Source organism: Oppia nitens, unplaced genomic scaffold (genome assembly GCF_028296485.1).
Source record: "Oppia nitens isolate AA-2021 unplaced genomic scaffold, nextdenovo-longstitch-racon4-pilon3 scaffold19_pilon_pilon_pilon, whole genome shotgun sequence".
Classification (NCBI taxonomy): Eukaryota; Metazoa; Arthropoda; class Arachnida; order Sarcoptiformes; family Oppiidae; genus Oppia; species Oppia nitens.
The window spans coordinates 831,363-854,156 of NW_026533198.1; the positions used below are offsets into that span (position 1 = coordinate 831,363).

Below are 22,794 nucleotides of genomic sequence, written 5' to 3' on the forward strand. Positions count from 1 at the left end.
TACATACATTGTGTGTGAGAGAGAGAGGAGTATATATAAAGTATTCATTGAATACTAGTGTTAATTGTCATCACTTTTTGTTGTATACATGACTAGCGTTTAGCCGGTATTTAGACTATTTGTGGTCACAATTATGGGATCAATTGGACACAAGACACTAGTTTTCTTGTTAATAGTATCATCACTAATAGGTAAGTGATAGGACATCCAAAAAAAAAAATAATTGACAACTTGTTTGATAATATATTAATCAATTAATTGTTTTTAAATAGGCATAAGTTTGGCCAACGATGATGTCGAGGGCGAATCAATTGGTGTGACAGTTGATCAAGACTTGGGTGCCCAACGAGAAGGTTCGCGAACTGACGATGAAGTAGTAGCCCGTGAAGAAGAGGCCATCAAATTGGATGGTCTGTCCGTATCGCAGATGAAACAGATGCGCGAATCGGCCGAAAAGTTTGTCTTTCAGGCCGAAGTCAATCGTATGATGAAATTGATTATCAATTCATTGTATCGAAACAAAGAGATATTCTTACGTGAATTGATATCCAATGCTTCCGATGCTTTGGATAAAATCCGTTTGTTGTCGTTGACCGACAAGAGTGCACTGGACTCGACACCGGAGCTAACAATTAGGATCAAAGCCGACAAAGATAACAATATGTTGCACATTACCGACACCGGTATCGGTATGTCCAAGCAAGAGCTGATCAACAATTTGGGAACAATAGCCAAATCGGGTACATCCGAGTTCTTCAAAAAGATGACCGAAACAAAAGATTCGGGCGAAATGTCCGATTTGATTGGCCAGTTTGGTGTCGGATTTTATTCGGCATTTTTAGTAGCCGACAAAGTGGTGGTAACATCGAAGAATAACGAAGATCCTGTACAACATATCTGGGAATCAGATTCAGCCGAGTTTACCATTAGTGACGATCCGCGCGGCGATACTCTGCTGAGAGGAACAACCATATCGTTGGCACTGAAAGACGAGGCCAAAGATTTCCTACAAGAAGACACTCTAAGAAATTTGATTCGCAAATACAGTCAGTTTATTAATTTCAAAATCTATTTGTGGTCGAGTAAGACGGAGTCGATAGAAGAACCAATTGATGACGATTTGGATTCGGATCAGACAACCGAATCGAAAACAACAACTACTGCTGCAGACGAAGATGGAGATGTCAAAGTTGAAGATGAAAAGGAGGAGAAAAAGCCAAAAACCAAAAAAATCGACAAAACTGTCTGGGATTGGGAACTGCTGAACAGTTCGAAACCAATTTGGACCCGAAAACCAAATGAAATAACTGATGAAGAATATAATGAATTTTATAAATCAATTACCAAAGATTCCGGCGAACCACTGGCCAAAACACATTTCATTGCCGAAGGAGAAGTAACATTCAAATCCCTGCTGTTTGTACCCAAATCGCAACAATCGGATACATTCAACAAATACGGTACAAAAACCGATAACATTAAACTGTATGTCCGTCGGGTATTCATCACGGATGACATGCAAGATATTATACCCAATTATTTGAGTTTTATTCGTGGCGTTGTCGACAGCGACGATCTACCATTGAACGTCTCCCGCGAGAACCTCCAACAACACAAACTATTGAAAGTCATACGAAAGAAGTTGGTCCGCAAAACGTTGGATATGTTGAAAAAGTTATCGGACGAAGACTACGAAAAGTTTTGGAAAGAGTACTCGACTAATATCAAACTCGGTGTCATCGAAGACACTACCAATCGGGTTCGATTGGCCAAACTTTTGCGATTCAATTCATCGACAGTAGGATCAGCTAAGCTGACATCGCTGGCCGACTATGTGCGCCGTATGAAAGACAAACAAGACATGATCTACTATATGGCCGGTACATCCTATGAGGAGGTTTCCAGTTCGCCGTTTGTCGAACGACTACTGAAAAAAGGCTACGAAGTACTCTATCTGACCGATGCTGTCGACGAATATGCCATCTCTGCTCTGCCAGAGTTTGAGTCGAAGAAATTCCAAAATGTAGCCAAAGATGGCCTAAAACTGACTGATAACGAACGATCCAAAGAAAAACAGGAAGCCCTGGAAAAAGAATTGGAACCATTGACCAAATGGCTGACCGAGGATGTACTTAAAGACAAGATTGCCAAAGCACTGGTATCACAGCGTTTGCATGACTCGCCCTGCGCACTGGTAGCCTCTCAATTCGGTTGGACCGGTAATATGGAACGATTGGCCCGAAGTAATGCCCACTCGAAATCGCAGGACACTATGCGTGACTTTTATTTAAGCCAAAAGAAGACACTCGAAGTGAATCCCAGACATCCGCTCATCAAAGAACTGTTGCGCCGTATAGAAGCCGACAAACAGGATCCGACCGCCACCAATATGGCACTATTGATGTACGAAACGGCAACACTGAGGTCAGGGTTTATGTTGGCCGATACGTCGTCTTTTGCACAACGAGTCGAGACACTATTGCGTAAGACTTTGGGCGTCGACGAGTCGGCACAGGTATGTGTTTTGGGATTTCACTCTTTATAATAATATGGTTCGTGTTTTTAATTCATTCTCTCTCTCTCTCTCTATATCTATCTATTGATTAGGTCGATGAGGACGATGACGATGAAGGCGATGACAATAATGGCAATAAAGGCAGTGATAATATCGAGACATTAGATGCCGAACAAGAGGTACAGTAGTCTTATATATAACTAATTATTATAAAACTTTTTTTTTAATTCAATGATTTGTTTGTTTTTGATTACAGCTGACACATGAAGAGCACGAAGAACTTTAATAATTAATTTAATATTTTTTTTAATTATTAATAATTAGTATTTTGATAAATATTTATTACAATTATTATTATTATTATTAATATAATTTACCGCAAAAAATATCATTTTAGTTATTAATTATAATATAAATTATTACTATTTTTTTTTGTTTTATTTAAATTGAATACAAATTATCATAACATTCAAAACAAACAAATTTTTTTTGTCAACAAATAAAACCATAATTTTATTTAATTATATAATTAATTAATTAATTAATGTTTTCTTCGTTTTGTTTCCTTTTTGATCCGATGTTTGTGCTGTTGTTGTTGTGGTTGTTGTGATTCTTGTAATGAATTCAATCTTAATTTGATTACATCTTCAATTGGTTCGACAATATGTCGTTTGTCGAGTGGCCGCCAATTTTCCGCATCATTTTGTCGGTTATCGGCGGCGGCAGCGGCGGTGTTTGTCGTCGTCGTCCGCGGACACAGTCTAAAGCCAATGTAGCCGTCGATAAGCGAAGTGGACGAATACTGGACATCATTGTCATCGCCGCCGCTGCTGTTGCCGCCCAATCGGTCCAATTTGATCAGATTGGTCGACGGAAAACACTGACAACTGTAGCCAATAATTGTCGGCGAATCGTCGGTATCGTTACTTCCGCCGCCACTACCGCCGCCGATAATATGTTGTCCGCCGCCGCCGCCGCCAAACAGATCAATACGTTGACCATCGAGTAGCTGTTTGTCCAAACTATCGGGAATACGGATCAGATACTGTTGGCTCATAATCTAAAATATGATAATTTTTATTTTTTTGTAGTCAATGATCATCGCATTAACCATTAAATTAAAATTAAAAAAACAACACGTGTTTTATGTTTACGTTATTATAAGTTTACAGTATTTATGTGTATAAACACTGTATGTATTAAATGTCGACATTTGTTGTTAAAAACAGTTTTACAGTGTTTTACTGTATGTGTATTAAACCAATAGTACTGTATTGTTATGTTTGTATGTGTGTGTGTGTAAAAAAATTAGTCGATTTTATTCAAAACCAAAACAATAGTATAAGCACCACAAGCACATAGATTACACTTAATATATATATACAGTACATACAAATAAAATAGTGTGTATAATAACTATGCAAACATATAGTCTATGCTTTATAAAAATTCCGTCCCCCCCCCTTGCCAGCTATATTGCCAGCATATGCATCAAACAATCGTTACTATTTAATAAATTTTGAATGAATGAGTTAAAGTTGAAATCAAATAAAACAATATATTGAATAATAGCTGATAAGCCGAAATAAACCCATAAACTTTATATTAAATTATATATTTTTAAATAAAAATTACATAAAAAATATTTAACTAATCATGTAATTTTTATTATCAATTATAAATTTAAAAAAAATGAATATTAATTGCCATTATTGTTTTGGTTTTGAATATAATCGATTACTTTTTTTTTATATATTGCTATTGAAAATAATAATTTATTCCAAAAGAAACATTGCTTTACACTTAAGCCCAACAGTGTGTGTGTGTGTGTGTAATGTTAGCCCAACCCATACATTGCACTGAATTTTTTTTTTAGTACAAACTTTATGTAGACTTTAGACTATAAGTACAGTGTATTCCAAGTATTAAAAAAAAAAAAACTACTGTTCCGTGTATTTTATTTATTGAGAGATCTTTTTTAATACTTCAACTGCACAATAATACTGTACAGTAACCGGTAATTGTTATACAGAGAAAACACAAAAAAAAGCTATCACTTAAAACTAAAAGGGGCGCCAAATATTAAGTACAGTATCTAATATAAAGTTTGAAATCTGTATTGTTTTAGTGTGGTCTATGTACTGGAAGTCTGATGTAATGTATGTAATGTAAAGGTATGTTGAGATTACAGCGAGAAATGAGTCGTCAATAATAATAATACAGTAAATCCTATCTATGAATACAATATACTGTATAATAATAATAATAATATTGTATTATTGAATACACAATGAGTTTTGAGTATTAATACATTTGTATTGTTTTGTGTATACGATGTCTGAATGAATGACTGTTGACATTGAAAACCAAACGACAACAACAACAACAAGAGATCAATTAAAACTTAAAACATCGGATCCGATGAAAACATTGTCCACCGAAGAATTGTTGGTCACCGAATAAATACAGACAATGACATGACGGACACATTCGTTGATAACTATCGCCAATTGTTGGCCACAACCATCACCGCCGCAGCCGTCGTCGCCACCAAAACAGTTACGGTTGTAATCGTTGCGGTGTTGATGATTGCCGGCGGCCATCGGCCAGTGATTGCCACCAATGAATCAGTTGGTCAACAATCGGGCGGCGGAATCGGTGGCGGCCTCAACAACAACAACAACAATCATATCAGTAGCGGTTTTGAACGTAACACACAGTTTTGTAAGTAAATTGAAAACTTGGTGACCAATTAATAACTGATCCGATAATTATTGGTTATCTCTCCCGAAGTATTTTGCGGTGAACCGCCATCGGTAGCCAACGCTGTCTCACATTTGATGCGCAACCAGAAGCATCATGTATTCAAATTGGACGAAATTGCTGTCTACTCGTGCGATAACGGCTACCGTAAACAGTCGGGTAACGATGAAACCAAATGCGTACAAATCGATGACCAACAGAAACCTCGATGGCAGCCAATTGATCTCATTTGTCAGCGTATGTGTATATATATGATATATATAGTCAGCCATTGCAACGGTTTGTTTAAATATTTATTTTTTGTTTTTTGTTTTAAATAGCCGTCAAGTGTACAGATCCGGGAAATGTTGACAACAGTTCGCGTAAGGTGACCGGCGAATTGCGCTACAATACAAATGTCAACTATGAATGTCATCAGGGTTTCCGTATGATCGGCGTACCAGTGCTGACCTGTCGGGCTAACGGTACCTGGAATCGGGAAAAACCTAAATGTCAGAGTATGTGTGCCTGAAAAGCAATACTACAATAATTATTTGAATTGTTTACTTAAGATTTATTGTAATATTGTTTTTGTTTTGTTTTTTTTTTAGTGAAACAATGTCCAGAGTTGCCCGACATAGATAACGGTCGATTGGTTTATAGCGATCCGATGAGACGTACCGATAGTAAAGTCGAGTACGTATGCAATTCAAACTACAAATTGATGACAATATCGGCCATTCGGTATTGTCGTCAGGACGACTCGTGGAGCGATCTGCATGACGTTAACCAGACAACCTCTGCAGCAGCGCCAGCATCAGCAGCAGCTGCTGCTGGAGGAGGAGCACCGATATGTCAGATGATCCGATGCGAGTCACCCGTCCGTCCGCACAGTGGTCTTCGTATATTGCCTTCACGGCCCAAAAGTGGCAGCTATAGGCCCGGCGATGTGATAATCTATTCATGTGATACAAGTTCCAAGACAAAAGCTTCATCCAAGTGCCTGTCAGATGGCCAATGGTCACGCGGACCGCCTCATTGTCCCGAAAAAAATAGTTACTGTCCATCGACATTGTTGGGCGAATTTTCAGCCGCAACCGACGGCTACTATAATACAACATTGAAACCAGTCGAAGGTAACGGCTATAAAGTGGGCACCAGAGCCATGTTTTATTGCACCGGTAGCAGCTCCTTAGCTAACAGTCCAGTGCTTGTCTGTCTGCCCAGTGGTGTCTGGAACGGATCGCTACCGAAATGTTCGGTAGACAACACTGAAGCTGAAGCTCTAAGCGGCAGCAGTGGTCACCAGTTGACTGTATTGATTACATCAATTGCCGGACTGGCTGTGATGGTAGCTGTGATTACCTGTATAGTTGTATGCCGTTGGCGTCAGCAACAGTTGCAACGGCGTCGATGGCAGCAATACTTTGGTCACTACAATCATCGACAGAGTAAAACCAATATAATGCTCAATCAAAATGAATTGAAATGCTTCCGTCAGACACCATCCAAGCCTACAGTTCCTGTCACTGATTTATAGGTCTCATTATATTATTATTATTATTATTATTTTATGTATTTATCATTGAATTATTATTATACTTATCATTTTTTTTTTAAATATCATAACTTAGAATTATATTATTATTATAAAATGTTTTATAATTATATTTATCTATATTTATATATATATCTCATAAATACTTTTTGAAACTCATTTTTTATATATATATATTCATATTATATATATATTTGATAAATAATTATTTATAATTATTACTTAAGAATTTTTTTTACAAGCATTTGTTGTTTTTTATTATTATTATTATTGATATATATTTATATACCGTTAATATACTGTATATTTGCTGTAAAACATCGAAACAAAACTGTTTGCCTTTAAATTTATCTGTTTTTTTTTGTTGTTAAAAAAATAATATCAATTTTGTTCAACAAATATAACAAACAAAAAGCGATATAATAATAATAATGTGATTATCAATATATTATTATTATTTATTATCATTATTATTATAGATTGTCAAATATAACGAATTGTTTTTGTATATATAAATAGAGATTATTTATTGAATCTTTTTTTTTTGTTAGACAAACTTTATTTTGTCTATTAAATCATTATTTTTATTATCATTTTTTTTTTGGTATTTTTACGAATTTTTATAATATTTTTTTATTATTATAATATAGTTTTCACATAAATAGCTGTTCTTAAAAAAAAATAATAATTGTTTTTCTTTTTAACGGAACTTATGTTTTGTCTAATGATTTATTTTGAAACAACAAAAAAACCCCTAAAATTTTTTTTTTATATACAATTATATCAAACAAAACTGTTGTAAATTTTTAAAACTTTTTTTAAATATATAATAATAAAAAAATTTATTTTATTTTATATATGTATATCCAAATTGTATTTGTGTGGTGCTCTTATTTATAGATTTATTTTTATACTTGAATTTTTTGAATATAAGCTAAAAACTTATATACAATTAAATTAAAATATATTTTTATGTTCAAAAATTGACATTGAACAATTTTTCGATAATGTTATAATAGTTTTCATCTAGTATATATTTTTTACTATAAGTAAGTGTTATACTGTATTACAGTTAATGTAAGTAAAAAAATAATTAAATTTTTATATTAAAATATTTTTAATATATAATATATAAAGTTTATATATACAGTAATTTTATATTAACCAAAAATAAATGTTGCTTTTATTTTTTGTTGTTGAATAATTTGATTATTAAAATCAATTAAATTTTTCATCAAATAATAAAATATAAACATTATTAATTGATTTATTAATATATTTTTATTATTATTATTATTAATTTAGCCATGATTATTTTTTTAATTATTGTTATATTTTACAAAATAATCAAATTTATTATACAAAAAAAAATAATTTACCCTAAATTATAATACTATATAAAGTATATACAGTATATACATATTTTAATAGACTATATTTTTAATAATTAAATATCATTTAATTAGTTAATTAATTCATTTTTCAACATTTTTTAAAAATTTTGATATTTTTTGTGTTTTATATTCATTATTAAATCAGATATAATTTTAAATTGTATACAAATATAACTATAGGATATATATATATATATATATATATATATATATATATACACTGTACCCAACAAAACAAAAAAAAACATACATTTAAAATATACTGTAAATTACTGTTTCTATTTATATAATAATAATAATATTAAGTAAACTGTTTTTAAAAACCATTTATACCATATAATAATAATTGTTAGTATAGTCTAAAATATACAGTTAAAATAACTACAGTATTTAAATACTGAAAATGTTAGTAATGCTAATTAGTAAATGAATATATATGTGAAATAATAATAAAAACTATATATATATAATAATAAATTTTAATTAAAATATTTATATCTTATTATTATTAATATAATAAACTTAATAAATTAAATAAATTTTAAATAATGATTATTATCTCTTATTATTATTATTATTTTTTTGTTTGTTAGAAAAAAATATATATACAATAAATTAATTTTTTAAAAATTAATTTATTACCATATGATAAATTCTATAATCAAGAATATATTATTATTATTATTATTATTATTATTATTATTATTATTATTATTATTATTATTATTATTATTATTATTATTATTATTATTATTATAAGTTATTGAAAATAATTGAAAAACTAAATATTCAGTATACTGTATATATATTATATACAATAATTTTTTTTGGCTAAATTAAGATATTTTTGGTGATTATATTTATACTGTATATATATACTGTATATATATATATATTATATGTAAATTTGTTGTTTATTATATAATCCTTTACTACTGTTATGTAATAATAATAATAATAATAATAATACTTATCCTAAGCAACACATGTCACACCCATAAAAGTTATATGAGTTCCTGACTGACTACTGAACTCCCATCCCATACCAAACCATCTAATAGTTGATGATGTGATGATCCCACATGTCGTAGACGACTACTACTACTACTACTACTACTACTACTAATACTAATACTTTTAAGCCCAAAACACTTGCAGCACACAGAAAACATGGCATTTAATTATTTTGACATTTATTATCATAATATATATATTTAATTTAATTAAATATATATTTATTTATATATATGATATATATATATATACTGTGAAAATGTAAAGTTACCGATGATGTGCAAAGTGGACAATAATTTTGTGGCCACTATTACAACTAGTAGTGATGCCTACAGTCATCATCATCAGCATCATCATCAACAACATCATCATCACTACTATATGTATTATTATTAATAATAATAATAATACTAGTATTGAGTTGTGATAACAGTGCTATCGATATACAGTATATATATATATATATAATTTATTTATATATATATACCCATATTGTTGAATATATATATATAAAAAAAGGGTGAGTATTGGATCTGTTTGGTGGATGATATGTGATATCTTATTATTTATTTTATTTGATTTTTTTTTGCTGGAAAAAATAAAAATAATAATACTAACATAAACATTAGATACAGTATATGCTAGTATACTATGCATAGAATAAATATATTTGCATTTGAATTAAAAAATAATATTTATTTATTATATATTTTTATTTTTTTTTTTAAATTTTTGATATCAAATTTTTACACACACACACATATAAATATATAATTTTTAGAGCACCCTGGTATTATTGTTACCTTGACTATTTTTGTTGTTGTTGAGGTGACAGTAGTCTCCAATTGGGACCATCAATTTGGATAATGTGGTCAATGAAAACTAATGGCAAATTTCTATTAATAATAATAATATTAATTAATATTATATCATCAGCAATAATAGGTATAATTAATTAATTAATTATTATTATTTGAAAAAAATTATATTACAAATATAATGCATTATTTGCTACCAAAAAAAAAATTATTATTTTAGCTATAAGTTTGGCCACCGATAACACTGACCACCACCACTACCACCAGCACCACCAACACCAACACCAACACCAGCACCACAAAGCCATGTCAATGACCCGCGAAAAACATTGGTATTCACGGGAAATATACATTGAAGTAATGATAACCGCCGACGCAAAGATGGCCCAATATCATGGACACAATCTTCGACATTATTTGCTGGCATTGATGGCCACTGTCAGTAGATATTATTATTAATTAATTAATTAATTAATTAATTAATTATAATTAATTTAATTTTAATTAATTAGGTTGAACTAATCTATAAGGACGCCAGCATCGGTAATGCCATCAGTATTGCATTGGTTAAGATGGATATACTCGATGATGAACAGGTATGTAGTAGATAACTGTACCCTATAGGGTGCCCGCCCCCCATATACTGTACTGTAGTTTTTTTAATAATAGATTAGATTATTATTACTGATAATAATTGAAAATATCATATAATTTTATTTTTTTTTTGAAAAAAGAGTCGACAAATAATCTATTCATCGGCTCATAAAACTCTTCGCCAGTTCTGTCAGTGGCAGTACATCCAGAACAAGCCAAACGACAGTCATCCTCAACACTACGACACAGCCATACTGTTGACACGGGAGGACTTGTGCCGTATGAGCAACACATGCGATACACTGGGTTTGGCCCAATCGGCACAGATATGCGATCCGAGTGCCAGCTGTGCGGTCATTGAGGACAACGGTCTGAGCGCTGCCTTTACCATTGCGCACGAGTTGGCACACGTGTAAGTTATTTATGAGTTTTTAAAAAAAAATAAAATTTATAAATAAATTTAATTATCAATTTTTTTTAATAATTATAATATAGTTGAAGCAAATAGTTAGTAATTTATTGAATTTTTATAAAAATAAATTAAAAATAGTTAACTTATAAGCATAACTTAAATTTTCTATTTTATAAATTTATTTATTTTTTTAATTATCATCAAATAATTTGTTTATCAGAAATAATAATAATAATAATAATAATAATAATAATACTAATAATAATAATTATTATTATATTATAATATAGTTGAAGTAAATAGTTTGCAAATTTATTGAATATTTTTTTATAAAAATAAATTAAAAATAGTTAACTTATAAGCATAACTTAAATTTTCTATTTTATAAATTTATTTATTTTTTTAATTATCATCAAATAATTTGTTTATCAGAAATAATAATAATAATAATAATAATAATAATAATAATAATAATAATAATAATACTAATAATAATTATTATTATTATATTATAATATAGTTGAAGTAAATAGTTTGCAAATTTATTGAATATTTTTTTTATAAAAATAAATTGAAAATACAGTATAACTTAAATTTTCTATTTTATAAATTTATTTATTTTTTAAAAAATTATCATCAAATAATTTGTTTATCAGAAATACAGTATTATTAATAATAATAATATAAATAAATTTGAAAAAACATATCTATTAACAAATAATATAAGATATATCAATTAAATTTTAATTAATTTCTCAATATTTAAAATCATATTAAACATAGACTTACTTAAAAAATTTATTTATAATATTTTACTTATATTATCAAAAAAAATATATATTATGAATTAATAATTTTTTTTAAATATATAAAAAATTAATTTAATTTAAAAAAAAAGATTAAGTATTCCTCACGACGACGACGACAAATGCGAAAAATATGTGGAAGAAAAACAAAGACATCATATAATGGCCCGAATGTTGGACTATACAAGTCATCCGTGGACTTGGTCTCAGTGTTCCCGATATCATATGACACAGTTTCTTGAGTAAGTAATTTAAACAAACAAACAAAACAAACAATAATTTATATTAAATTATTTAATTTTTTTTAATGTATTAATCAATTTACCGATATTATCAATCAATCATAATTTTTTTTAATTAACACAATTTAAAGCTGTATTTGATTATACTTATAGATTATATTAATATATATATATATATATATATATATATATACATGTATTTGTATTTTGTTAGAATATTTATTTTATTTTTTAAAAATATTGTCTATAATCTAAATGTCTAATTAATTGGTGATTTTTTTTAAAAAATATTTATTTTGTTGATATATTATCTGTATATATATATAATGGTTATAAAATAATAATAATAATTTTCAGATACAAATATATAGCAAAAATAATTTTTATGGCGTTATATAAATTTTAAATATATGACAACTAAATTGTGTGATAAAAATAAATAAATATTAGTTAATTAGATGATATAATATTTTTGTTGTTGATATACAATCGCATGAGTTTTTTTGTGACAATCAAACCGCCTCTTCCTCCACCTATTCCTCCTCCTCCTACTACTCCTCCACCACCACCACCACAACCTCCGCAATAGTCAACCGCTATTATCGCCCGCATCCTCCACACACCCACTAAACAAACAAAAAATTACCTGCAATTGATATATTAGGTATAATATACTTATTATTATTAATATAATAATAATTTTTTTTTTTAAAGCATGTCGTATGAAAATAATAATTATAGTAAATGTTAAAATTTATATAATTTAATAGTAAAATAATTATATATTTTAACCTTTTTTAAAAAAAAACTTAAAGAGAGTTAAATAATTATATATATAAAGTTTTTTTAAATAATAATATATACTGTAATAATCAATAGATTAATAAACAATTTGTTGTTTTAAAACTCATTCAACTTTTTTTAAAAATCATATTTGCATTGAAAATATATACACAAAAAATTAATTATAACTATTAATATAAATAAAATAAATTTATTTTAACAAAAATTAAAAATATTATAAAGTTATTGTAATTTTCTATTTCTATTAACAAAACAAATTAAATATATTAAATTTTATTATTTGCTTTTATTATTATTATCATTATTATCATTGAATATTGGACAGTGAAGGCAATGGCGATTGTCTACTGGATAAGCCATCAGCTAATCTACTCTACGAACTTGAATGGCGTTCCCGTACCGAACAGCTACCAGTGCTCGAACTGAGACAACCGGGCGAACTATTCGACATCGATGTCCAGTGCCAACTGGCTTTCGGCCGGACATCCCGAGTGTGTCCCTATATGCCTGTCTGTAAGCGACTGTGGTGTACGATCAGTGTCGAAGGTGCCGGCTGTCGGACCCAACATATGCCCTGGGCTGACGGTACTGCCTGTGCCCATAATAAATGGTGTCAACGCGGTAACTGTGTCGATATTGACCGAATTGAATCGCATCCGATTGATGGCGAATGGGGTCAATGGACTCACTATGGCCAGTGTTCCCGATCGTGTGGCGGTGGCGTACAACTGGCCACTCGTGACTGTGATGTGCCTAAGTATTTGAAATATTTATTACTAATTTTTTTTTAGTTAATTATTAATTAATTACTTATGTTTGATATTAATTTTTTTAAAAAGCTAATTATTTAATATTAATATTATTATTTATTAATTAATTTTGTTTTATATTTTTAATTTTTTAAAAACTGATTATTAAATAGTATTATTATTATTTTTATAAAATGATCAAGTGCATTATTAAATAATATTATTTAGTTTTAATAATATTTTTTTTTTAAATATATAAAACTTTAATATTTAAGTGTATATCAATTGGTAGAGATAACACAAAATATGATTTTATTAGATTTTAAACATAAAAAAATAATAGTTTTTTTAAAAAAAAAAACTTTAATTGAATTATTAATTCAATTGATATTTGTTTTGTTTTTAAGATCTAAAAAAAGTTAGTATAAATAGATTTAATTATATTATCAATAGTTTCTTTCAATTCGTTATTAAATTAATCAATAGTTTATAAATTATAATTTAAATGACAATAATTAAAATGCCACTTTTTATAGATTATAAAAATATATAAATCAAGTTTTTAATTATAGTATTTTTTTATAAGTAATATTATTTTTTTAAATAAATAAATTGATTGTAAAATTAATGATATATCATTTATAAAGCTACTACTAAAATCATATATATATAACAAAATAAATTTTATCAAAAAATAAAATAAATATATTGATAAATGTTTTAAATTATTTATTTAAATATAAATATTTGTTTATTAATATCTTATATTTATATATAATATTATATATTATATAATGATTAATAGCATTAATCAAATAATCTAATAAATGCCAGTATATTATGTAAATAATTTATATATTATACGGTATAGTATTTATATATATATTTACATAATAATAATAATAATATTAATGATACCATATATTTCACAATTAATTTATGTAATAATATATCTATCAATAATTAAATATCAATATTAATAATTATTAATAGATTTACTACTGTATTAGTGATAGTGAATAATTGCTTCAATACACAGAATATTTATTTTTTTTAAATAATATAAAATATTGATTATTTAAAAAAAATTATATCTAATAAAACTAACCAAAAAAAATTAAATATTAAAAATAAATTAAATTAACTAAAAAAAATGTTTTACACCTATATTGAAGGCCACAATTTGGTGGCAAATACTGTATCGGCCAACGGATCCGCTATCGATCGTGTAATACACACGAGTGCGACACCTATGCCATGAATGTACGCGAAGAACAATGCCTTGAATTCAATGGCCAGACATTCAATATCTATGGTCTGCCCAATGATGTCAAATGGCAACCATATTATACAACAGGTATATCCAATCAATTCAAACAATTTTAAAAAAAAAAACTTTATATATATTGATATACATACCTATCTATTAAGTAATTTTTGTTGTTGTGATTATATAGTTAAAGATGATTACTGTAAGCTGTACTGTACGGTTATGGGTACCGGTGCCTACTATTTGCTCAAACAAAAAGTTATTGACGGAACTCCCTGTTCACCCAATTCGTATGATGTATGCATTAAAGGCAAATGTATTGTTAGTATTTTATTTTAATTATTATTATTTTTTTTAAATTTTTAATTTATTTATCATTAATTTTTTTGGTTAGTTATGTATTTAGTAAACATTTATAATATATTAAACATAGAATATATATATATATATTTTGCTAAACATTAATTGATTATAATTAACTATAATTATGATCATGATACATTTAGTTTAGAAAGTTTGATACAGTTTCAATTAAAAAAAATATAATAATAACAATAATAATGAGTTTTAAATTATATATAAGATTGACTATTCAAATAGGAATAAATTAAATTTTTTATAATTAATAAATATATAAGTTTTTAATTTACTATAAATTTAAATACATATTAGTTGTTTTTTAAAAAAAATATTTTTTTAATTATATTCTGTACAGAATATATAAATAATTATAATTTCTAAAAATTTTTTTATTGATTCAAAATCTGTATTAATTTTATAATTAGTTTTTTTTGATAATATTATAGTTATATATATATATATCAATATAATTATTAATAAAAAAAGTTTTTCACACATTAGCTTATCTTTCAAAAAAAAAAATTCATTTTCAATTTACATTTAAAAAAAATTATATATTTATAAAATTAAAAACTAATAACAAAAAAATATTTTAGTCTATATAATGAAAAAGAAAACAATTTTTGTTTGTTTTTGTTTGTTGGGTGCCATCCGATAGACATCCGGTTGCGATCACATATTGGGAAGTACTGCCCGACCGGATCTGTGCGGCGTATGCAACGGCGACAACAGTACCTGCAAACTGATTGCCGGCCAATTTGGTGGCCAACACAGTGTCCGCTATGGCTATAATTCGGTAATTACGGTACCGATTGGCGCCACCCAACTACGTATAGCTCAGCATGGTCCGTCCAGTACCGATGATAACTATCTGGCCATTAAAGCCCACGATTCGGCTTATCTATTGAATGGGTAATAATTTTTTTTATTAATAAAAGTTTTTTTTTATTAATAATAGTGTATTAAATACAATAATATATAATATAAAGCTATTACACTGTATTTCTAGAAATAGTAAGTTTACCATGGACCATTTTTTGTTTTGTTTTGTGAGGTTAAATTTATTAATTAATTAATTTTTGTAACGATAAATTTATCAAGTTCAATTTATGCTATCAGTATATTAAATAACTAAAACTAATCAACTAATCATTTAAATAATAAGTTTAGTAATAAATATAAATTATTTTTATATATATAACATAACATTACTTTTTTCTACTTTTAATTATATAAATAGTAAAACTAAATCATCAGTAATCACAATACTATTTAAAATATTACAAAAAAATATAATAATAATAATAATATCATATTTAACTTTTATTTTATTTTTTTTGTTATTATTAATTTAATATTATTATTAATATTATTCGTACAAAAAGTAACAATAAATTTATTTATTTAATTAATTAATTTATTAATTTTTTTCCAGTGATTTTGTGGTCAGTCTGTTTGAAAAGAGTGTCCAATACGGCGACACTACCATCGAGTACAGCGGTTCCAATGAAATCACTGAAACAATTAAGACAAGCAAACCATTGAAAAGACAGTTATATATTGAGGTCAGTTAGCTATCAGACTAGGGTTTTATAATTAATTTTAATTTTAAAATTATTTTTAGATATTAAGTGTCGGTAATCTGTCGTCACCTAGAATTGAATATCAATATTGGCTATCAATTAACAAAACAACTCCGACTACTACTACTACTACAACTACAACAACAACTACTACTACTACTACTACTAAAACACCGACAATAACTCAGAGACCAACAAAATCATATGATAACCGACAGCAACGTCGACCACCACTACCACCAACAGCACCACCACTGCCACAACCACCAACACAAGCACCTGTACGACCACAACAACAACAACCCCCACCTGTTCCTCCGCCGTCTAATAATAATAATATCAATGAACCCAAATGGGTGTACGGCAAGTGGTCACAGTGTTCGGTATCGTGCGGTAACGGTACTCAATCAAGGATCCTATTGTGTTCAGCAGCAGCAGCCACGGGAGCCGTCCAACAACAATCACATCCCGGTGCCGGAGGCGACTATCAATGTCCGCAACATACAAAACCACGATCATCGCCGGTCAGACCATGCTATCGATCGTGTAGTCTATTCCAATGGAAATCGTTTGCCTGGTCACTGTGTTCGGTATCGTGCGGTAAGGGATTCAAATTCAGGCCAATCCAGTGTATCGATTGGACACATCGGGTCGTACCCAATCAGTTTTGCGATCCGTCACTCAAACCGAAAAGCATCGGCCGTTGCAAACGTGATACCTGTGCTTTCGTATGGAAAACCTCTCAATGGTCACAGGTATGTATAAAAAAAATTATATGTTTAATAATAATAATAATTATTTAATTTTTCAGTGATTTAATAATCACTGAAACTATTTTTAAACACAAGTTTTTTTAAAAGAAAATTATTTTAAAAAATACTAAATATTTGTTAACTACACATAAAAACTTTTTTTAATACTTAAAAAAATCAATCAATTTTATAAGAATTTAAGATAATATATACAATTATAACAAAATTGTTGTTTTTATTATTATTATAATAGTAATTATTTAATAATAATAATTTTTTAATAATCACTGAAACTATTTTTTAAAGTTTTAAAACACAAGTTTTTTTCTATTATTAATTAATAAAATAAATAATCTATTAATTTTAAAATAAAATTATTTAAAAATATGTGTTAAATATGTGTTAACTACACAAAACTTTTTAAATATATTTATATATATTTTATATTAATTTAAGATAATAAAATTGTTAATTATTTTGTTAAAAATTGTTAATAATAGTAATTATTTTATAATAATAATAATAATGTATTTTTTTGTTGTTAATGTCTTTTAGTGTTCATCGATGTGCGGTAACGGAAAGCAACGGCGAAAAGTTGACTGTTTTTCGGCCGACGGCCACAAAGTGGCCAAAAATTATTGTGAACTATCACTGAGACCACAGCGGCGACGAAAATGCTATCTAAAGTCCTGTTTATGACCTGAATATATATATATATACTTTAAAATTTAAATTATATAATCATTTATTATTATTATTATGTCTATTATTTATTTAACTATTTATTTATTTATTTATTTAATTTATTATTCTCTGTATATTTGTATTATAAAAAACAAAAACATTTTTTTAACAATTTATTTCAACAAAAACAAAAAAACGCATAATTTATTAATTAGATAAAAATATATATATATATAATAAATAATTTATTATTATTATTATTATTAAAATTATTAATCACATATAATGTGAGACACAACTAATAATAATAATATTATTATTATTATTACTAATATATAATAAACAGTAAATTATAATTGGAAAAAAAATTTTTGATAATATTATTTTTATTGATAATTTTATTTTTTGATAATTATTTTTTCTAATATATAAATGGCATCATCATCATTAAAAAAAATAATTTAGTATTATTATTATTAATACAATATTGTATACTATATTATAATATACATTATACAATTTAATGGTAATATTTAAATATAAAACTAAAATTGAGTGTCTATATATATATATATATATATATATATATATGAAAAAAATAATCATTAAATATAAATTTATATTATCATCAAATTATATATATATATATATATATATGATAGTTAACTAGAAAAGTTGCCTAATAAGTTATATAATTTATATATATTAATATATTTATTTCTAATTATAGATATATATATATATTAATTTACTAATATTAAAGTTTCCAGGCTAATTATGGTAGAATAACTATCTATACTATCTAAAATTAGTTTGAATAAAAAATAAATAAATTAGTATATATTTTTTTTGGTAATTTATAAAATTAATGTGTAATTTATATATATATATATATGATATTATATATATAATATTAAATAAATTAAATTATAATAATTATAAGTTAATATATAATATAAATATATACCTAGATGCTAATGTTTTTAAAAAGAAAATAAATATTTTCAATAGAATATTAATAATACATAATTTTTAAAAAAAATATTAATAAATTGTTATTTATTAAAAAAAAGTTCAAAACTACTATCAAAAAAAAAAACATTTCCAACATTGAAAAAATCCTAATAATAGAGTTTTACACAAAATTATTAATTTTAAAATAAAACTAAATTAATTATCCCTGTACATTTATTGGGTACAATTAACAATTATGACAACACACCATGTACAATTAAAAAAAATATAATTAATTATTATAAATAAATTGTCTAGATAAGTTTTTTATTTAATGATATCGAGATCAATGTAATGTTTTATACATACACACTGTTACTACCCATACATTGTGTGCTACAATAAGTCAATGATATTGCACACACACATATATATATATATATATATATATATATATATATATATATACACACACATACATATATACACACACACATACATACATACACACACACACACACACACACACACACACACACACACACACACACACACACACACACACACACACACACACACACACACACACACACACACACACACACACACACACACACACACACACACACACACACACACACACACACACACACACACACACACACACACACACACACACACACACACACACACACACTGTACAGTACAGTTTACTACATTAATATAATACAGTGTATAAGTACATTGTCTAGTGTTAGAGAGTTATGACAATAACCAAACAAATAGGGAGGAAATTTCCCAAATATTTTATATTTCAATATTATATTATATGTTAGTATTTTTATAAAAAAAAACAATAATTATAATTTTTTATGCTACATAATTACTGTGTTTAAAAAATAAATAAATAATCACCATGGTTTATTAATTAATTTAATTTCTACTACTACTAATAACAATTGAATATTTTTAATATATTATTTTAGTGGATAGTAATTACTCCCTAATTATAATTAATAAATTTACAATAATTATATGAAGAGTTTAATTTGTAAATTAAAAAATAATTAATTACAACTTGTACCATTAACAATTAAACATAATAAATAAATAAAAAATAAATTCCCCCCTGTTGGAAATTTTCTCATAGGGTGGGAATAAATATTTTTAGTGGAAATTATTATTATTATATGAAAGTATTGCTGTATAATAACCATTTAGTACAGTATATGATAGTATAGTTGTTATACACACACACAGTGTATATCGTATATAATACTAATAAATGACTGAATATAAGTGTAAATATAATTTAATATATTGTTTGATTGAATCCTAAATATAAAAAAAAAAATAAAAATAATTTTTGTTTGTTTGTGTGTGTAATATATATATATATATCATATAAACTGTATATCAATTGGACTATTAATTACACTAAAACATCAATCGGTTTATTGTATTATAACAAAAAAAATTGATTTTTGTTTTTTTTTTGACTATCAATTTGATTGCATTGATATCACATCCCAAACACATCCCAAGTGTCAGTGAAGTTGACAGACAATAGTTGGTATATATATCATAGTAGTGATGGCAGTACTTACCAGAAGAATAATCAAAGTAAGTAATCAATTGATCCATTGATTGTCACATTGTTTGTGTGGATCTAATCTAATGACTATTGTCTTTTGTGATCACAAATTTAAGGAAACACAGCGACTGATGGCCGAACCAGTGCCGGGCATATCGGCCATTCCCGATGAAAGCAATGCCCGATATTTTCATGTAGTGGTTGCCGGACCTGAAGAGGTATATATATATATATATAGTCATTAGACATCGATGACGACATCGATTGTTAAGATTAGATAATGAATGTACTCTTTTGTTTGTCTTTTACTTATTGTTTATTATTATTATTATTATTATTATTATTTAGTCGCCATTCGAAGGCGGAGTCTTCAAACTGGAACTGTTTCTTCCTGAAGAGTACCCGATGTCGGCACCGAAGGTCAGATTCATGACAAAGATATACCATCCGAACATCGATAAGTTGGGCCGAATCTGTTTGGATATACTTAAGGGTAATTTGAAATTTAATCTAATAAACCTCCCAATTGATCCAATAGAGTGATAGAGAGAGAGAGAGACAGATAGACAGACAAAGAAAGACAAACAGAGAGAGAGAGAGAGACAAACAGACAGAGAGACAGACAGAGAGAGAGAGAGAGAGACAGACAGASAGAGAGAGAGAGAGAGAGAGACCAACAGACAGACAGAGAGAGAGAGAGAGAGAGAGAGACCTACAGACAGACAGAGAGAGAGACCAACAGACAGACAGAGAGAGAGACAAACAGACAGACAGAGAGAGAGAGACAAACAGACAGAGAGAGAGAGACGGACAGAGAGAGAGACGGACAGAGAGAGAGACGGACAGAGAGAGAGACGGACAGAGAGAGAGAGACAAACAGACAGAGAGAGAGAGAGAGACTGACGGACAGACAGACAGAGAGTACCGGTTATAGTCAATTGGGTGTTTGGATCTAATTGTGTGATCTATTTATTTATTTATTTGATTTGATTTCTATTTCTAAAGACAAGTGGAGTCCGGCTCTACAGATCCGTACTGTATTGCTGTCCATTCAGGCACTGCTGTCGGCACCGAATCCCGACGATCCGCTGGCCAACGATGTGGCCGAACAATGGAAAGTCAACGAAAGCGAAGCCATCAGAACTGGTTTGTTATTGTCGTAGTAGTAGTAGTAGTAGTAGTAGTAGTAGTAGTATTGGATCAAATATATAATGATTTTTAAAAAAAATGTCTGTTTATGTATTGTCTTAGCGCGTGATTGGACCCGATTGTATGCAATGAACAGTTATGGACAATGATGGACAACAACAACATCGGGATTATGTGAAGACTATAATAATAATAATAATAAAAATAAATAATAATAATAATAATATCTACCAAATTCAACGCTAGATTTTAATAATAATAATAATAATTATTATTACAATTACTCATTAATTATTTGCATTTTTTTTCTCTCTCTCTCTCTCTCATAAGTTTGTATATAAACGTATATTAAAACAAATTTAATTAATTAATTATTATTATTATTATTAAAAAATAAGAGTAAATTTTAAGCCAATTGTCCGCTTAATTTCAAATTTTTTGATTTACTGTATAATATTACCGGTATTTTTACATTATCTCTCTCTCTCTCTCTTTATTTTTCTCTCTATCTATCTATCTCTCTAACTATCTATCTCTCAAATCACACCCACAAAAAATAGTAGTTTTATAAATATATATTAATATATAAATTTATATATTCAACAACAACAACAAAATTGGACCAAATTTTTTTTCAAACCATTAATTAATATATTTAAAGAAACAAACAAAAAAAATTTAAATAAAATAATTGTTATTTTTTTATTATTATTATTATTTTACTATAATATATATCATAATTTTACTATTGTGGTCACTGTAGTCATAAAATAATAATAATAAATATTTGAAACCACAAT

At 27.4% G+C, this 22,794-nt stretch overlaps 4 protein-coding genes across 4 annotated transcripts; all 4 read left to right on the top strand.

The window, feature by feature from the left end:
* LOC128966046 (endoplasmin-like) lies at positions 1 to 2,839 on the top strand. The gene is made up of 4 exons (XM_054312849.1): positions 1 to 191; positions 273 to 2,515; positions 2,608 to 2,694; positions 2,772 to 2,839. The coding sequence occupies exons 1-4, from the start codon at positions 134 to 136 to the stop codon at positions 2,799 to 2,801; spliced, it is 2,418 nt and encodes an 805-aa protein (XP_054168824.1). The 5' UTR covers positions 1 to 133; the 3' UTR covers positions 2,802 to 2,839.
* A 1,871-nt stretch (positions 2,840 to 4,710) lies between these two features.
* Positions 4,711 to 6,833, top strand: LOC128966054 (sushi, von Willebrand factor type A, EGF and pentraxin domain-containing protein 1-like). Its single transcript, XM_054312858.1, has 4 exons — positions 4,711 to 5,239; positions 5,309 to 5,515; positions 5,599 to 5,775; positions 5,869 to 6,833. Exons 1-4 carry the CDS (start codon positions 4,993 to 4,995, stop codon positions 6,795 to 6,797), a joined length of 1,560 nt encoding a protein of 519 aa, XP_054168833.1. The 5' UTR covers positions 4,711 to 4,992; the 3' UTR covers positions 6,798 to 6,833.
* A 3,477-nt stretch (positions 6,834 to 10,310) lies between these two features.
* Positions 10,311 to 18,312, top strand: LOC128966045 (A disintegrin and metalloproteinase with thrombospondin motifs 20-like). The gene is made up of 11 exons (XM_054312848.1): positions 10,311 to 10,479; positions 10,554 to 10,637; positions 10,776 to 11,047; positions 11,946 to 12,095; positions 13,225 to 13,656; positions 14,824 to 15,005; positions 15,106 to 15,239; positions 15,937 to 16,190; positions 16,714 to 16,843; positions 16,903 to 17,616; positions 18,169 to 18,312. The coding sequence occupies exons 1-11, from the start codon at positions 10,348 to 10,350 to the stop codon at positions 18,310 to 18,312; spliced, it is 2,628 nt and encodes an 875-aa protein (XP_054168823.1). The 5' UTR covers positions 10,311 to 10,347.
* A 2,164-nt stretch (positions 18,313 to 20,476) lies between these two features.
* Positions 20,477 to 22,217, top strand: LOC128966059 (ubiquitin-conjugating enzyme E2 N). Its single transcript, XM_054312863.1, has 5 exons — positions 20,477 to 20,874; positions 20,962 to 21,063; positions 21,194 to 21,338; positions 21,851 to 21,991; positions 22,097 to 22,217. The coding sequence occupies exons 1-5, from the start codon at positions 20,845 to 20,847 to the stop codon at positions 22,141 to 22,143; spliced, it is 465 nt and encodes a 154-aa protein (XP_054168838.1). The 5' UTR covers positions 20,477 to 20,844; the 3' UTR covers positions 22,144 to 22,217.
* The last annotated feature ends 577 nt before the right edge of the window (positions 22,218 to 22,794 follow it).

Excerpts from the sequence above, each read along its gene's own strand:
- LOC128966046 (XM_054312849.1), top strand. The coding sequence starts at position 134 with ATGGGATCAATTGGACACAAGACACTAGTTTTCTTGTTAATAGTATCA. Across the intron at positions 192-272 it reads AATAGTATCATCACTAATAG|GCATAAGTTTGGCCAACGAT; the intron begins GTAAGTGATAGG and ends GTTTTTAAATAG. Across the intron at positions 2,695-2,771 it reads CATTAGATGCCGAACAAGAG|CTGACACATGAAGAGCACGA; the intron begins GTACAGTAGTCT and ends TTTTGATTACAG.
- LOC128966054 (XM_054312858.1), top strand. The coding sequence starts at position 4,993 with ATGACGGACACATTCGTTGATAACTATCGCCAATTGTTGGCCACAACC. Across the intron at positions 5,240-5,308 it reads TGAACGTAACACACAGTTTT|TATTTTGCGGTGAACCGCCA; the intron begins GTAAGTAAATTG and ends TCTCTCCCGAAG. Across the intron at positions 5,516-5,598 it reads AATTGATCTCATTTGTCAGC|CCGTCAAGTGTACAGATCCG; the intron begins GTATGTGTATAT and ends TGTTTTAAATAG.
- LOC128966045 (XM_054312848.1), top strand. The coding sequence starts at position 10,348 with ATGTCAATGACCCGCGAAAAACATTGGTATTCACGGGAAATATACATT. Across the intron at positions 11,048-11,945 it reads GCGCACGAGTTGGCACACGT|ATTAAGTATTCCTCACGACG; the intron begins GTAAGTTATTTA and ends TTAAAAAAAAAG. Across the intron at positions 16,844-16,902 it reads AAAGACAGTTATATATTGAG|ATATTAAGTGTCGGTAATCT; the intron begins GTCAGTTAGCTA and ends AATTATTTTTAG.
- LOC128966059 (XM_054312863.1), top strand. The coding sequence starts at position 20,845 with ATGGCAGTACTTACCAGAAGAATAATCAAA. Across the intron at positions 21,339-21,850 it reads CTGTTTGGATATACTTAAGG|ACAAGTGGAGTCCGGCTCTA; the intron begins GTAATTTGAAAT and ends CTATTTCTAAAG. Across the intron at positions 21,992-22,096 it reads AAGCGAAGCCATCAGAACTG|CGCGTGATTGGACCCGATTG; the intron begins GTTTGTTATTGT and ends GTATTGTCTTAG.